Consider the following 17,650-nt stretch of genomic DNA (forward strand, 5'->3'; position numbering starts at 1 on the left):
GGGAGCTTCAGTTACAGCCAGTGGGGGTTTAGATTTCCCAGAGGATGTCTCTGTCAAACATTTTTTTCAACCCCATGACTTTTCATTCCTTGTTTGGCTTGTTTTCACCGTGATCTAACCTCTTCCCTGTTGAGTTGTTTTTCTGTTCCTACCTTTTCAGTCCTACTGCTTTACTGTCTTTATTGACTGCACCTTCATGGCCCATGCCTTCTTTGTCCTCAACCACTCCCTGCCTCACTACTTTCACTGTATGTACTGTGCACCTTTCTGACAGCTACTTTTACCTCCATATCTCAGATAAAGGCACTTACAGAGCGAAAACGCGAACTGGAGCAACGCATCAGTGCAATGATTGAAGAGAATGAACTATTGCAGAGCACGATTGAGGACCTTCAAGACCGAGTGATGATGGCAGAGCGACAGAGCCATAACAAGGACTTACAGGTGAGAAGGAGCGGAGTATGGGTATGAGAAGGAGAGCTAACTCAAATAGGATGCTCAGTTGAGGAATGGGGTTAGAAACCTGCCCGGCGAAGGTACTGTGAATCTCCATACCTTGAATAGAATTTATTACATTCAAATGAGAGTTATCAGCAGTAGTAGCCAAAGTCACTGAGTGAGTTAGTGGATTCATAATGGTTATGACAAAACCCAAGAAATAGCTATGGAGAAGGATGGAATTTTCCAGTGTAAGACTAGAGCAGGAAACTGAATCAGCAGGAGATAAGAATTGATGCCTGCTTTAGTGTGAGAAATATGGGAATAAAAATAGAGGAATCCATGAAGTGTTAGCCAATGAATCATCGATGAATCACAAATGACTTTTAATCTGAGAATTTCTGGTAAGGTCCTGTTTACCTTTAGCATTAAAACAGGGAAAATCTTGCAGATTCTTTTCAGTGCTCAAAAGCTTTCTGATGTGATACTTTGGCCATGGTTTTGCAAAGATGGGGGAATATTAGCCATTGGGGACAGGAGGAGTGAGGACAGACCTGGAAAGGAACAAAGCTGACACCAGACAGGGGAAGGGAATTTGGAGGAAGCATATGAAATGAAAATATGTCTGAAAATACCCAGCACATCGTGAGCAACCTTAATGACCAATGAAGGTTTACCTCAACAATATGCTTCACAACTGGCATTGATCATATAGTACTAAAGGCTCACAATAGTCTCAGACTCCTTTCGAGTTTTACAGACACATGGAACAGTAATGAGGTAGCTTCTTTGTGTGAATCATCAGATTGCCTGGTAGCTTTATTGTTTATTGGTTAAGCACTTACTCTTTTCTTTTATTGTTTAACTTTTCCAATTGGCTGTTTTCTATTTGTAGTATTCACCAATATAGTACATACAATTTTCCACCAGTTATTTTCTGCGAGAAAAGAAATCCTGAGGTAGCATTGTCTTGAGAGTAACTATTCAAAATGCAACAATTCGGAAAGAAACAGTTTCACTTGCACTTGGTTTCCCAACAATTTCTGGCCTTAGAATCTCAAACAGCCTGTGCACCATGAAGGGAACCCAATGCCCTACAGTCTTGAAAGAGTCTTCGATTCATACAGCACAGAAACAGACTCTTCGGTCCAACCAGTCCATGGCAAAGGTTGCCCCAAACTAAACTAGTCTCACCTGCCTGCTCCTGGTCCATATCCCTCCAAGCCTTTCCCATTCATGTACATATCCAAGTGTCTTTTAAATGTTGTAACTGTCCACATCCACCACTTCCTGAGGAAGTTCATTCCACATGGGTTCGGTGGTTGGCACTGCTGTCTCACGGCGTCAGGGACAAAGGTTCGATTCCAGCCTCGGGTGATTGTCTGTGTGGAGTTTACACATTCTGCCCGTGTCTGCGTTGGTTTCCTCTGGGTGCTCCTGTATCCGAGTCGAAGAGTGTGGTGCTGGAAAAGCACAGCCAGTTAGGCAGCATCTGAGGAGTAGGGGAATCGACGTTTCGAGCTTAAGCCCTTCATCAGAAGTGCTCCTGTATCCCCTCACAATCCAAAGATGTGCAGGTTAGGTGAATTGGCCATGCTAAATTACCCATAGTGTCCAGGGATGTGTAGGTTAGGTACATTAGTCGGGGAAATGTAAAGCAATAGGGACCGTGAATGGGTCTGGGTGGGATACTCCTTGGAGGGTTAGCGTGGACTTCTTGGGCCAAGTAGCCTGTTTCTATGCTGTAGGGATTTAATGATTCTATGACTCACATGCAAACCACCCTCTGTATAAAAGGTTTGGCCCTCATGTCTTTTTTCAGATCTCTCTCCTCTCACCTTAAAAATATACCCCCTACTCTTTAAATACCCCATCTTAGAGAAAAGGCACCTATCATTCACCTTATCTGTGCCCTACATGATTTTATAAACTTCTGTAAGATCACCTCTCAATCTCCTACACGCCAATGAAAAAAGCCCCAGCATAACCAGCTATTCTCTATAATTCAAACCTTCCATACCCTGTAAATCTGTTCTGAACCCTCTCCAGTTTAATAATATCCTTCCTATAACAGGGTGACCACTACTACAGAAGAGGCCTCACCAATGTCCTGTACAACCTCAACATGACTTCCTAACTTCTTTCACTTTTGCAAGTACTTTCCTAGTTTACATGTTTCTTTCTCAATCAAATGTTGTAAATAGCATTTAAAAATTAAAAATTTAAGAAGTGGTCCTGAAGAGATCCTCTCTCTTCATCCCATTGTGGCCTTGTCCATGCAACAAGCTGGGTATCATGAATGTCTCTGATCTCTGAAGCACCCTTCATCACGTTACTGCTCACTAGAAATATAAAACAAAACTTCTCAAACATATATTTTTAAAAAGTGTTAAAGTGAAGTTTAGAAAGACCTACGAAAAGTGAGTCGGAGAATTTATAATAGAATGTCGAGATGAGACATGAGGAGATATTTTGCATCAGCCTTCACTCTAGAGGATATGCGTAACATTTCAGAAGCAGTGATAAATCAGGAAATGGGAGGAACTCCAGAAACGTTTGATCACCAGGGAAGAGGAACTGAGGAAATTGTTGGAGCTGTGAGCTGATAGGTGTCTGGGTCCTGTTGGACTCCGTTCTTAGGCCATAACGTAAGTAGCTTGTGAGATAGTTGATGCATACACTTTTGATTTTTTTGAAACTTTCTTGACTCAGGGACAATCCCATTAGATTCAAAAGGAAAGGAGACAGAAAGCAGGAAACTACAGGCCAGTTAGCTTGACATCCAACATAGGGAAGATGTTAGAAGATATAGTTAAAGATGACATAGCAGGGCACTTTGAACTAATCTAAGTAATCAGGCATGGTTTTGTGAAAGAGAAATCATGTTTAACCAGTCTTTTTGAGTTCTTCGAGGAAGTAATCTTCTGTGGATAAAGGGAAATGATGGATGTACAGTATTTAGATTTTCAAAAGGACTTCAATAAAGTGCTGTATCAATGGTTTTTTGCAAAAACAAATGCAAGCTCGTGGTGTGGGGGTAATAAATTGGCATAGATAGATTGGCCGGCTAATAGGAAATCGATTTAAATGGGTCATTTTCTAGTTGACAAGATGTAATGAGTCATGTGTCAGAGGAATTTGTCCTGGGCCCCAACATTTGCACTCTAATGACTTGGATGAAGAGACTAAAGCTAAATCTATCAGATGTACCAAGGTTGGTAGGAAAGTAAGTTGTGATGAGGGTATAAGGATGCCACAGTGGGTAATTGACAGGCGAAATGAGTGTGCAAAGATCTTTGTAGATGAAATTTAAAGTGGGAAAAATGTGAAATTGTCCACGGCAGGAACAATAAAAATGAAAACATATTATCAAAATGGTGAGAGATTACAGAGCTCTGAGATTCAGGGGGATCTGGGTGTTCTAAAGCATAGAAACATAGAAAATAGGAGTGGGTGAGAAGGTCATTCAGCCCTTTGAGCCTGCTGCCCCATTCATTATGATCATGGATGATCATTCAACTCCTTAAACTGTGCCCGCATTTCCACCATAAATTTAATCCCTTTAGCCTCAACGTTTAGCCTTTTTCCAATTCTTTCTTGAAATCATAGTGTTTTGCACTCAACTGTTTGCAGAATTCTACAGGCTCACCACTATCTAGGTAAAGAAATTTTTCTTCCAGTCAGTCCTAAACGGCATACCCTGTATTATTAAACCATGACTCCTGGTTCTGGATTCCCCCACCATTAGAAACATCCATCCAGCCTCTATTCTGTCTAGTTCCGTTAAAATTTTAGAGGTTTCTGTGAGATCCCTCGTCTGAACTCTAGCATAGAAACATAGAAAATAGGAGTGGATGAGAAGGCTATTCAGCCCTTTGAGTCTGCTGCCCCATTCATTATGATCATGGCTGACCATTCAATTCCTTAAACGGGGTGGCACCACAGTTCAATTCCCGCCTCAGGCAACCGTCTGTGTGGAGTTTGCACATTCTCCCCGTGTCTGCGTGGGTTTCCTTCGGGTGCTCTGGTTTCCACCCAGAGTCCAAAAATGTGCAGGTTAGGTGAATTGGCCATGCTAAATTGCCCGTAGTGTTAGGTGAAGGGGTAAATGTAGGGGAATGGGTCTGGGTGAGTTGCTCTTCGGAGGGTCCGTGTGGACTTGTTGGGCCGAAGGGCCTGTTTTCACACTAAGTAATCTAATCAAATACAATCCGAAATGATTCAACTCCTCTTTATGCATAACTCCTACCATCCTAGGAATCAGTCTAGAAACCTTTGCTGCACTCCCTATAGCAAGAGCTCCCTTCCTCAGATAAGGAGATCTGGACAGCACCCAATATTCCAGGAATGGTCTCAGTAAGGCCCAGTATAATTTCAACAAGGCATCCTTGCTCCTGTATTCAAATCCTCTTGCTAGAAATGCCAACATATCATTTGCTGCCTTTACCACCTGCTTCAGTGACTGGAGTGCAAGGACTTTCTCCTTTCTCAACGTATAGTCTTTCAGATAATTTGCCTTCCTGTTTTTGCTACCAAAGTGGATGACCTCCTATTTATCCACAGTTTATTGCATCTACACTGTACTTGCCTGCCCACTGACTTAGACTGTCCAAATCACAGTGCAACATCTCAGCATCTTCATTACAGCTCACACACTCTCTCAGCTTTGTCATCTACACATTTGGAGATATTACATTTAGCTCCCTCACCTAAATAATTAACATATATTCTGAGTAGCTGGGGTCCGTGCACCGACCCATGCAGTATCTGACTGACTGCTGTCTGTCATTTGGACAAAGGCCCATTTATTCCAACTTTGTTTCTTGTCTGCTGACCAGTTTTCTATCCATCTCGATACACTATCCCAATCCCATGCACTTTAATTTTACATTATAATCTATTATGTGGGTCTTTGTCAAAAGCCTTCTGAAAATCCAAATAAACTACAACCATGCCAAAGATAAGTTTGCAGGTACAACAAGCAAAGAAAGCTAATTGAATCTTATAATTTCTTGCGAGAGGAATTAAATACAGAAAGAATAAAGTTATGCTTCATTTGGGTATTGGTGAGGCCACATCTGGCGTACTATTATGATATTTGTCTCCTTATTTAAGGACATCAGCATGTTGGAAGTAGTTCATAGAAAGTTTATCAGGTTAATATCTAGAACAAGTGGTTACCTTATGATGAAAGGCTAGTTTTCCCCTATTATTCCATACCTCCAGTCAGATCAGTTCTGCACTTTGATCTTCTGAACTAAGATCATATCTAGTTATTGCACAAAGGGCATCTTTGATTAATAGTGCTACCCTCCACCTTTACTGAGGTTCTTCCTCTTCTTGAATGCCAGATACCTTTCAATTTTCAGACCCAGCCCTTGTCATCCTGTAGCCGCATTCCTGTCATGACTATCAGATCACTTTATTAACTTCAGTCTGGCTTTTTTTAAAAAAAAAACTTTGATTGCTATGCACAGTTGGATGCAGAATCTTTAGTTTTGTGCTTTTGTTGTCTTCATAACCTCAGGTCCTGAATGTTGGTGTATTTTATGTTGATTTTCTCTGTCCTTCGTTTCCCATAATGCCACTTTGCTATCCTGCCTTGACTCCATCCTTTGATTTATTGCATTATTTAAGCTTGATCCCTGAGGACTTTTGTAGTTTGATTTTTTGCTATTATCAGACAATCCAAATTAATCTCAGCTTATCTTAAGGGTTGAGTATATAGTTTAAAAAGACATAAACAGAATATTAAATATAAATGCAAGTATAATTTTAATAACCAAGCAGACTTTAAATGAATGCAATCATCATAAAATACTAATTTAGTTGAATATAAAAATCCATTTCAACCAGAAAAATCTTGTAATATCTTGTTTAAAATGTAAATGTTCTTTTCAATATTTTGTAGTTCTATTAATTTTGTAAATAACACATGGGATTTGCTCATTAATGGTAAGAAAGTAAATGTTACAAGGCAATGAGTTTCATTAATTCAAGCAAATCAGAAATAAAAGTTGCTTTCAAAGTGAGTAAACCCTGACGATTAATGTTCTGTTTGAGATAACAGTTGCAAAGCCAAGGAAGATAAATGCAATGTTAGCCCAACAAGTGCCACTGGCACCCAATCAAACATTGAAGCCATAAACAGACTCGGTATATTTAATAATTTAAAGATGGTGAAAGGATTTAGTGAAAATTGATGTAATAATAAAAATTTGGATCATTAAGCTTGGAAGTGTGGTGCAAGTGAATCCAAATACCCCAAGCCTCATATGTGTAAGCACTGATGGCCACTTTAATTTGTATGTATTTTTTGTTTGTTTGTATGTTTGTTTGTATGAGCTGCCAGTCCAAGAAATGAAACAAATCAAAAGGATAGTCATTCTTTTAGTGAGTAGTAGAATATTGGGAAGGTCTTCCACATTGTTGAAGAGGTCCTGAAAAAAGATGAAAACAGCATGGGAAATTGGACTATTGGGTGTTCCTATGTTTTTAAATTTTACGTGTCGTTTAGTTTGTACTGCTTGTGAACACATAAATAATAGTTGGTATAATAGTTGAGAAAAAATGGCTGGCTGTTTTCTGGAGAATTGTTCACTAATATCTATGGAGTAATGGTAAGTACATGTCCAACATAAAAGCATTCTCATTTAAAATAATCTCATGGGATAACACATCAATTAATTTCATGAGGATTCAACAAAAATTCTTCATAAAATTAGAATTAGAATTTTGGGTGCAATAATATAAAAGGCTGCTGGAATTGTGGAGATTGGGCATGACCTATTTTCCAAAGGGAGATGAACACTAAAACATGGAGAGCTGGTTTATCCAGACAAAGCAAACCAAATTGCCAAAAGAAAGGGTTGACTTCCAAATTATGTATGACCCATGTGGAGAGTCCAACCTGTGACTTTAGTCTTTAATGACAAAGAGGATTGATGAGGGCAGAGCAGTAGATGTGATCTATATGGGCTTCAGTAAAGCATTCGACAAGGTTCCCGAAGGGAGACTGATTAGCAAGGTTAGATCTCATGGAATACGGGGAGAACTAGCCAATGGTAAGGTCCTAGGGAGTGTTGCTGAACAAAGCGACCTTGGAGTGTAGGTTCATAGCTCCTTGAAAGTGGAGTCGCAGGTAGATAGGATAGTGAAGAAGGTGTTTTATATGCTTTCATTTATTGGTCAGAGTATTAAGTACAGGAGTTGGAGGTCATGTTGTGGCTGTGCAGGACATTGGTTAGGCCACTGTTGGAATATTACGTGCAATTCTGGTCTCTTTCCTATCGGAAAGATGTTGTGAAACTTGAAAGGGCTCAGAAAAGATATACAAGGATGTTGCCAGGGTTGGAGGGTCTGAGCTACAGGTAGAGGCTGAACAGGCTGGGGCTGTTTTCCCTGGAGCTTCGGAGGCTGAGGGGTGACCTTCCAGAGATTTACAAAATTATGAGGGCATGGATAGGATAAATAGACAAAGTCTTTTCCCTGGGGTTGGGGAGTCCAGAACTAGAGGGCATAGGTTTAGGGTGAGAGGGGAAAGATATAAAAGAGACCTAAGGGGCAACCTTTTCACACAGAGGGTGGTACGTGTATGGAATGAGCTGCCAGGGGATGTGGTGGAGGCTGGTACAATTGCAACATTTAAGAGGCATTTGGATGGGTATATGAATAGGAAGGGTTTGGAGGGATATGGGCCAGGTGCTGGCAGGTGGGACTAGATTGGGTTGGGATATCTGGTCGGCATGGTCGGGTTGGACTGAAGGGTCTGTTTCCATGCTGTACATCTCTATGGCTTTATGACTGTGTGACTGAGAACCACTTTGGTAAACTATCAGAAACATGCTACTTGAGAAAGCCATTGGATATGTGAGGTGAGACAAGTCTAACCATGATTGATTTCATTCCGATGTCTCCCCTTTATTCTTAAAGAAAGAACATCACTTGGATATCAAATGGAAAAAGTTTTGTAACCGGTCATTGCTTGAATCACCTGCTATGGTAGATCGAATGCTCAACTATAAACTGGAGCAGGTTCAGCTGGTTTTAGGAAAGGCACTGGTGAGGCCAGTCTGTAATAATATGTTTAGTAATGCCCGTTCTTATCAAAAAGAATATAGATTCATTAGGATCCAAGATTTAACAGTGAGAAATCTGAAACAGGAACAAAAAAATTGCTGGAAATACTCAGCAGGTCAGTCAGCATCTGTAAAGCGAAACAGAGTTAATGTTTCAAGGTGAGCTTTCATCAGCACTTACGATGGAAATGTAAGCGGTTTTAAGCCATGAGAAGAGGCGGCAATCTGAAAGAACAGAAAGGAAATCTCTGGTAAGATGGAGGGCAGGAGAGATTACTTCATAAAATATTTCATACACCAGAAACCAAGAGAGTGGGTAGGGTATAGTGAAGAAGTGGCGGTCTAGATGAGGTGTGAACAGAAATAAAGTATCCAACTAATTGCAGTATGAAGTGATTAAAAAAAAGAAACAAGGCAGAGGGATTTGAAAATATGGACAGGAATTCAAAAAGCAATGCATTGCCACACTGGGCATGTCAATAGAGAGAATAGGTGAAAAGGCTTGCTGTATGTTCAGGTACATTCATTTGTGTTTTAGATGAGTTGAAGTTTACAGAGAATTCAAGATGGGAGGCCAGCCTGGAGAGCCTTGGCAATACCAGGTTTATGGTTAACAAACGTGTGACTGAAAATTTCAGCAGCAGGTGACCTGAGGCAGGGTCAAGACAGGTAATGTTATACAGGTTGAATAAAGTGGTCTTGGAGAGGATATGGAATAGGTAACTGTCACTCACATCTGCTTTGTCCAAAACTTTCACTGCCTCCTGCAGTTTTAATTTTAAAAAATGAAAAGCTTGCATTTATATAACATTTTTCATAGCCACCGGGACACCTCACAACATGTTCCAGTTGGTAAAGTACTTCTGAAGTAACTTCACCATTTTCATGTATGAAACACAAAATGTGTCTTAATTCATGTAAACTTTGAGAGATTGCAGTAAATCACATTGCAATGATAAATCTGAAAATTGCAGAATGTCATACTTGTTGCTCCATATCAATTGTGTGAAAGCCTATAACATGTCCGGAGGCATGCAATTGGCATGAAGATGTATTTGTTCCTCACACCTTGCCCTAATTCTGGGATAAGAGATAGTACAGTGCCTCCGAATTTCAAAGGTGGATCACTGACATGATTTGCTATTAACCAGGGTTGGCTGATCCGTTGTGTACTTGCAGGAGCAATATTTTTGTTCTGGTTTCATAGCTCCAGCAGAACCAGCTTGAACTCCATGAAGTACGAATGTCTCACCGACAGCTTCAAGTGAAAGTTGATGAAATGAATGAGGAGATGAGTCTACACAGTGTGAGCCCAACAAGTACATCACTGCTATCAGAAATTGAGCAGAGCATGGAAGCAGAAGAGCTGGAACAGGAGAGAGAACAGGTATACAAATGCACAACATTAACTCTATATGTTAACTGGATTTAACTGATGGTATGGAGCCTTAACTGAGGATTCACCTGTGCTGTTCGAAATTGTGACAAACTGAAACAGTGGCTGTTGGTTTATATTGTGTTTCTCTGAAGATAAATAAGTATAAAATTGCATATAAATTGGCTCCAATTACATCCATCACCACTTGCCTTCCTCGGTTATGACATGGTAGTAGAGAGTGGATGTCTAAAGATGAAGATTGGAAACTAACAAAATTCAGACAGAAAATGAAAATCCACTGACGATTGTTGGAAATATGAGAAAGCAAATGTAAGTTGTCAGAGTATGATAGCCTCTGATGTTCTGTAGACTGAACCATATGATCAGAGAATGTGGACATGGTTTACCTACCAGAAAGAAACGAGGCATGGCCACAGTGTTGTCACTTTCTACAGGAAATAAGATCAGAAATAAATGATGTTGAGATGGAATTAGATACTGATTAAGGTTTGGACTCTCTATTAGAGTTCTTGGACGAAATAATCAAAAGCAAGATATTGTGATAAACATTTATAAACCGTGGTCAGAATTTGATGGGTTTTGGAGAGCAGATACGAATGTACAAACATGGAGCAAGATGAGGCTATTCAGCTCATTGAGTGTGCTTTGCTATTGCATATGATTAGATCATCAGATGGCTTTTCCATAGAAGAGTTGACCTCGGATTTCACCAGTTTCCTCATTTCCCCTCCCCCCACCTTGTCTCAGTCTAATCCATCGAATTCAGCACCGCCTTCCTAACCTGCAATCTTCTTCCCGACCTCTCCGCCCCCACCCCAGTCTGACCTATCACCCTCACCTTGACCTCTTTCCACCTATCACATTTCCGACGCCCCTCCCCCAAGTCTCTCCTCCCTACCTTTTATCTTAGCCTGCTGGACAAACTTTCCTCATTCCTGAAGAAGGGCTTATGCCCGAAACGTCGATTCTCCTGTTCCCTGGATACTGCCTGACCTGCTGCGCTTTTCCAGCAACACATTTTCAGCATAGAAGAGTATACCGTGGTATAAGTGACTAGGTGATCCCTAGCAATTCAACTCCCAGATTCATAGAACTCATAGAATCCCTATAGTGTGGAAACAGGCCATTTGGCCCAACGTCCACACCAACCCTCCGAAGATCTATCCACCCAGACCCTTTCCCATACCCTATTATTTGAGATGATGTGAGGTGTCTTATATGGCTAAGCTCCTTATTCTAACTGCTGTTGGTTCTTTGAGAAGGAAATGCTTTGACTCAGATATTTGCAGCCTTAAAAAAGTTATTGGGAAAGGAGTTTTAATTCCCTTCAGCCTTCCAAGAACAAATAAGATATCCTGTAGTAACACAAAGTGTAGAAAACGCAATGGTTATCAGCTTTTACAATAATCCAGGCACTAAATGCAAGAATCTACACAATAGAAGGATTAAAGGCAAGATGAGTGTGAGACAATGTATTTGGAAAGAACAAGCAAGGCAAGGGATCATGCAATAAATGTTAGGATAGAGAGTCATGTAGAAGAGCAGAAAGACCTTGAAATGCATGACCACAGATCCCTGAAGACAACAGGTCTGGTAGATAAAATGGTGATGCAGCTATGTGAGACAATTCCTGTTATTAGTCAAAGCAGAGTGTAAGACCAGTTTGGTGGCACTGGGACTGTTTGAAACACTAATTTGACCCCAGGTTATTTACTGCTTAGAGTTTTAGTTACTACATTGGGAGATGTGATTATAGTCAAGAGGGTACAGAGGTTTACGAGTATGAAATGGGCAGCACGGTGGCACAGTGGTTAGCACTGCTGCCTCACAGCGCCAGAGACCCGGGTTCAATTCCCGCCTCAGGCGACTGACTGTGTGGAGTTTGCACATTCTCCCCGTGTCTGCATGGGTTTCCTCCGGGTGCTCCGGTTTCCTCCCACAGTCACAAAGATGTGCGAGTCAGGTGAATTGGCCATGCTAAATTGTCCGTAGTGTTAGGTCAGGGGTAAATGTAGGGGTATGGGTGGGTTGCGCTTCGGCGGGTCGGTGTGGACTTGTTGGGCCGAAGGGCCTGTTTCCACACTGTAGTGTAATCTAATCTAATCTAAAAAAAAAATGCTGGAAAGAAAGCAATCTTGCATTGAATTGATGGATACAAGACATCAACTGTCTGTTGTTTGGGGAAAACAAATACATGTGCAAAGAAAATTGTTGTATTGTTGAGGCAGGGAATCCCGTATTGTGATGCTTCATACAGAATATGGAAGTCTGCAATGATTTAATTTTGAAATGTTGATTGTACATGTGCAAACGTTAATCTCTATTTAAAGAGATAAGGAAATCTGTATATTGTATAAACTGTTTCCAGGTGTGAGTATCAAATGGGAATTCACTGACACCGCTATAAACAGGAGCATGCTGAGACTGTTGTATAGCTTGTTTTTAATGTGTATCTCACAAAATTAAATGCTTCTTGAAGTGCCTGAAATGTTGAGGGATGAATGTTGGCCAAGAAATCCAAAGTATTCCCAAGTGCGTTTCAAATGGCATTCTGGGAATTTTTACGTTCACCCGAAAAGACAAAAGGGCCTCAGTTTAACTTTTCACCCAAGAGACTGCATGTCTGAGAGTGTTTACATACAGCATAAGCCATTGGAGATGCACTGGTGCAGTTTGTCCTAATTATCTAGGTCATAGTTTGTGTGTCTTAAAATACAAGTTATATGAAATAAAGGTTTAACTGTCAAAATTAAGGAAGAAATAGCAACTCTGTAGTAAATACAATTAAAACAAGCTAGGAGACTTTTATACTTAGATATTGGGAGTCAAAAAGTGCAGCAGTTCAGGCAGCATCCAAGAAACCGGAGAGTTGACGTTTCGGGCATAAGCCCTTCATCAGGAGTGCATTGGATGCTGCTCGGATGCTGCCTGACCTGCTATGCTTTTCCAGTGCCACACTTTTCAACTGACTCTCCAGCATCTGCAGTCCTCACTTTCTCCTCCTTAAGAGAATAGGCTGTGTTGAAATAAGATAGCTGGAAAGTTACATGGCAAAATAGCAGATGAGCACTCCTAGCTAAATTACTGGGGAATATGATATTTGGAATGTTCTCTCTAATGGATGATTTATTAATGTGGCTTCCCAGAATTCGGTAAGGCTTGGAATTAAAAGGCAGTTCATTTCCATTTTTACCTGGCGAGGCGTGCAGCTTAGTGAGATCCTTTGTTTTGAGTTTGTCCCTGTAAATGTAGTAAAGGCACAACCAGCTTGGGAAAAGAGCTAAGTGACCATGTCAGCTTTGGCTCTTGTGCAGTTTTATAGCTCCTTGACAGCCAAGAGATAATACCAGACCTGGACCTGAAGTAGAGTAAATGCTAGATCTGTTTCCTATAGTGTAGCCTGCCGATGGCCTTTGATATAAGTTAAACTTGGAAAGAGAAGAAATGACTGGAAAATTTGTTTACTTGAAAGCTGCAGGGATATGCCTATGGTAAGCCTCTCAGTGAAAGGCAGTGAATCTTGTTGCAGTGGAGGTATAATCATCTTGGTTGCACTTTGGAACCATGGCAGTGGGTTGTTGGAAGCCAAGGGTGCTCTGGATGTTTTAAATAATTGCTCAGAGGTCACTGAGAGGCCCAGGCTTAAACTGCGGAATCTAGAGTACAGAAAAGAAGAAATTGGAGGAGTCACTTGGCCAAAAGCTAATGGAAGAGCTTCCATAGAATCCTGTACCTTGGCAAATAGTTGAACACTGAAAAGAAATCAGATTGAATTTCAGAGAGCATTGGTACACTTTTGTGTTGCCCCAGGAAAGAGAATGAACCTTGAAGATTTTATGTGATAAAGGAACTCCTCATGAGTAGGAATAGAAAGCAGAACTGAACTTCTGGTATTAGTCTTCATAAATTATCATGTTAAATTCATATTACTTACTTTGTTTAATTTGTATTTATATGTATGATAAGGTTTTTGTTTAATCATGGCATAGTTATGTCAGTTAATTGCATGGTGTTTGAATTTCTTCAAACGTTAATGACCTCTAACAGGATTGTAACAAACTTATCAATCTGTAAAGAAGGTGCAATGCTTACTGTATCAGAATAAGCATCACGAACATCAGATCAGAACTGCAATCTGTATATGTTGATGGTATAAGATTTTAATGAGCATACTTGATTTTGGAATTTTCAAGGTTAGTACTGTTCTGTTCCAAAACCAAAGGCTTGCTTGGGTTGCAGTATTTCCTGAAGTACAAGTAGCAATTAGGAATGAGCAACTAATTGTTGAAGGTGAGAATCTAAAGGTAGTTATCTTAAAGGTTTGGAGAAGTTGCAGGAGGGAATTTTAATAGCTCCAAGGTAAAGTGGCTCCAGATATTGCCATTATGGTTTTTTATTTCTGGGTTGTCTTGCTATTGATGCTTCAAACCTTGTGATGAAGACATGTCTCTTGCTGTACTCTGTCTTCTGGTCCATATTTCCTTGATGGACTACATGTATAATGATACCTTATTCTGTCATTCCAGCTGAGAATAGAGCTCTGGGAGGCTTACTGCCAAGTACGCTCACTTTGCTCACACCTGAGAGGAAATGACATCACAGACTCTGCACTTTCCACCGACTCCTCTATGGATGAATCCTCTGACACCTCCTCTGCCAAAGATATCCCCACAGGGAGCCTTCACACAGCATTGCATGAGCTCAAACGCCTGATCCAGAACATTCTTGATGGAAATGAGTCTACGGTATGTTCATTTGTGCGATCTCAAATAGAATTCAGTGTATTACAGATCTACATAACTGGGTAAACTCCAAGAAGAATCTGTCATATGTTACAAACTGTAATGAGCACCCTTTGAATTCAAATTCAATTTACTTCGCTCCTTTTAGTTTGAGGCTCCCACCAAAAATAGCTTTTTCTATAATGTTCATTTGGAAAAGAGCCTATGGACACTGATTTGAAGGATATTAGATAATTTCGCAATAACAACAAAATTTGCCTCCAATACTTAGCAGGTCATATAGTACCTGTGGAGAGACAATCAGAGTTAAGATTTTTGGTCATCGATCTTTCACTAGCACCAATAACAAGAACTCAAGAACAAGGATTACTTCTGCTCCTCCATCTCATGGTCTTAGAGTAAATGTCGACAACTGGGGGCAGCCCCTACATGTGACAAGTGAATTCTGACAAAAGATCATAGACTTGAAATATTAAATACTTCTTTCTCGGCAGTTGCTATCTGATCCCAGCATTTTCTGTTTCTAGTTCAGATTTCCATCATCCTCGGACTTTTGCTGCATGAGTGATTGCAGTTATTTGGGTACTTCTGGGACATAGCTGATCAGATGGAACACTGTGAATGACAGTATTATGATAATATCCTGTACTCAGTAACCTAGTAGATTAGCAGGCGGGGGTGCGGGCAGGGGTGCGGACAGGGGTTGAGATGGATGGAGGTGCGGGGTTAGGGGAGTGGGGCTGGGAGTGGATGGGGTTGGGAGTGGGCCTCGCGTGTGGAGTGCTTTTGCCTAGTCTCCTGAATGGGGAGCAGACTTCACAGAAAACTCTGAGTCCCAGAGGAAATCAATTAACCAAATAATCAATTATCCAAACAAAATAGTGCCCGCCCATCTCATTCGGATAATTGAGGTTCCTCTGTACTTTAAATAGGAAGTATTCAATTCCCAAATATTAATTCTTTATAACATTTTTACAAGAAGGACATGTGATCATGCCAAATAATAAGGATAATGTATCCCTCCTTCACAAAACATGATAACATTGGAGTTAAGTAATAAACATCAGCCCAAATATCTATTGCCAAATGAAATCAAATGATTAACCAAGTGTCAGTTTTCCACAGTATTAATTCCACTACAGTTTTGTAAACCCTGTTGTCCATGCGATTCCTAAATTTTACCCCATATTCTCTTTGGCAGGAGCTCCAGAATTAAAGGTAACAGTGGCTAAATTATATATCCTGGGGTGGGTTGAATTTCTGAATCCAACTGGTACCATGTTGTCACTTGACACTTGATGTTGTTGAAGATCAGGTGAATGAGTAGCCAGGGCGCATGTTCACAATCCAGTTGAGCAAAGCAGTCAGGCTCCTGAGACTGGACAGTGAAGGAGGAGGACTTCTAGCAGTGGCACATTGGCTTGACCATGGTTAGAGGTGGGCACTGTAGATGGGGGGCACGGGGGGATGGGGGGGGGGGGTTGTCTGTGAGCAGAGAACGAGAGTGTGCTTCCATTTTGAGGAGCCTTCTCAAAAGCTTTTTGGAGTTTTGTTCATTAAAAGGGGCACAACTTCCAGACTGGCATCATCATTGGAGGAGCAACCCTTCCACTGGACAGCCAGCAGCTAAAGCCTTGACTGTGATATGTATGGAATGTGCGGGAGTTAGAGCACTGCACCACCCTCCAGGAAGTCTGACTCCATCCCTTGGCCATGCTTGGCCTCAGTGTGCGATGGGATCAACCTGCTGACTGGAAATTCATTGTCAGCTCTGCTGAGAGACCTTTGTTGGCCAGTTGATTGACCGACTAGCCAGCCCATCCATCAGAGCTCCCAGAATTAAAATGATCCGTAGGAAAGACATTTCCAGCATTCAGGCATGTTGATCAGTGGTGGGAAGTTGTGAACCATCTACCTTGGGTTCATTCTCGTCACATGATCTTTGCCATCTATCCCAACCTCTCCAGTATTGGCACGCAACATTTTTCCAGTGTTTCTGGGTACGTAGCATGTTCAAATCTGTATGTTATTTGATGTGCTTCAGTGCACATTTTAAATATAAACAGTGTTAACACTATTTTTGGCTATCCTGTGTCATAATAGAGCATTCCTGCGTCAGGAGTATCAAAACGTGACAAAGACACTTCCTGCCACATCAGTGTGAATTTTTTCTTTTTTTTCCTCTTGCCCCTACAATTTCCTGCAGCGGTACACAGTTTAGACAGTAATGTTGATTTATGCATCCATAGTGGACTTATGGATTTGGAACATTAGCCCAAGGATTACACTTCATGTTAGATGTACTGAATGTTAAGCTCTGTGCACTCCCACCAGGCTGGTTTTCATAAGGCTTTTACTCTCGTTGATCTTGTGTCTTTATAGGTAGTGCTGCTGAGAGTTGAAATGAATGCAATGAAAGAAGAGAGAGACAAGCTGAAGGTGACTTCTGAAGAAAAGGAACTAGACAAGCAGCTTCAGAAAGCTGTCAGCGCCCGGGATGAAGCCATAGCAAAGTAAGAACATAGAACATTACAACGCAGTACAGGCCCCCCAGCCATCAATGTTACGCTGACCTGAAGCTTGTCTGATTTAGGGTGAAGGATTGAGAGAAATTTCTGGTCATGGTGGGCCTTGGTTAATTTTGTGGCTAAAAATTACCTCGCCTTCTATCTCACTCCCAACAGGAGGTTTTGCAGCATCTTTCATGCCACCCTCTTCCTCTCCCTCATCTCTGCCCCCTGAAAAGTACTTCAACGTTGTGAATTTAAATCATCCTTTTCCCAGCTGAGCTAGATTTGTGGTCTGAATAAATCCTTGAACGCATTCAATATATTTAGACAAATGCATATGAAAAGCTGTCACGCGGCACTTTGACATTTTGAATCTTCAATTTATTTTCTATGCCTAAATAATTGGATTTTTTTATGTATAGAAATCTTGCTGTTTGATTCGCCTCTCTGAAGGCATCTGTCTATCTACAGGCCTAATAATGC

The 17,650-nt window shown here is 40.9% G+C and overlaps 1 protein-coding gene across 2 annotated transcripts in view; it reads left to right on the forward strand.

Annotated features, from left to right (window-relative positions):
* Positions 1-17,650, forward strand: part of bicdl1 (BICD family like cargo adaptor 1) — an 82,065-nt gene that overhangs the window by 52,574 nt on the left and 11,841 nt on the right. For both annotated transcript variants that reach the window (XR_015761283.1, XM_043715979.2), the window contains exons 4-7: positions 298-444; positions 9,724-9,903; positions 14,442-14,660; positions 17,040-17,170. Coding sequence is in view for 1 of the 2 variants with exons in the window: in XM_043715979.2 (XP_043571914.1) it covers positions 298-444; positions 9,724-9,903; positions 14,442-14,660; positions 17,040-17,170 (677 nt within the window). In the remaining variant the exon portion in view is untranslated. The remainder of the gene's footprint in view (positions 1-297; positions 445-9,723; positions 9,904-14,441; positions 14,661-17,039; positions 17,171-17,650) is intronic.

Source organism: Chiloscyllium plagiosum, unplaced genomic scaffold (assembly GCF_037043375.1).
Source record: "Chiloscyllium plagiosum isolate Xiang-an unplaced genomic scaffold, Cpla_swu_hap1 HiC_scaffold_24, whole genome shotgun sequence".
Classification (NCBI taxonomy): Eukaryota; Metazoa; Chordata; class Chondrichthyes; order Orectolobiformes; family Hemiscylliidae; genus Chiloscyllium; species Chiloscyllium plagiosum.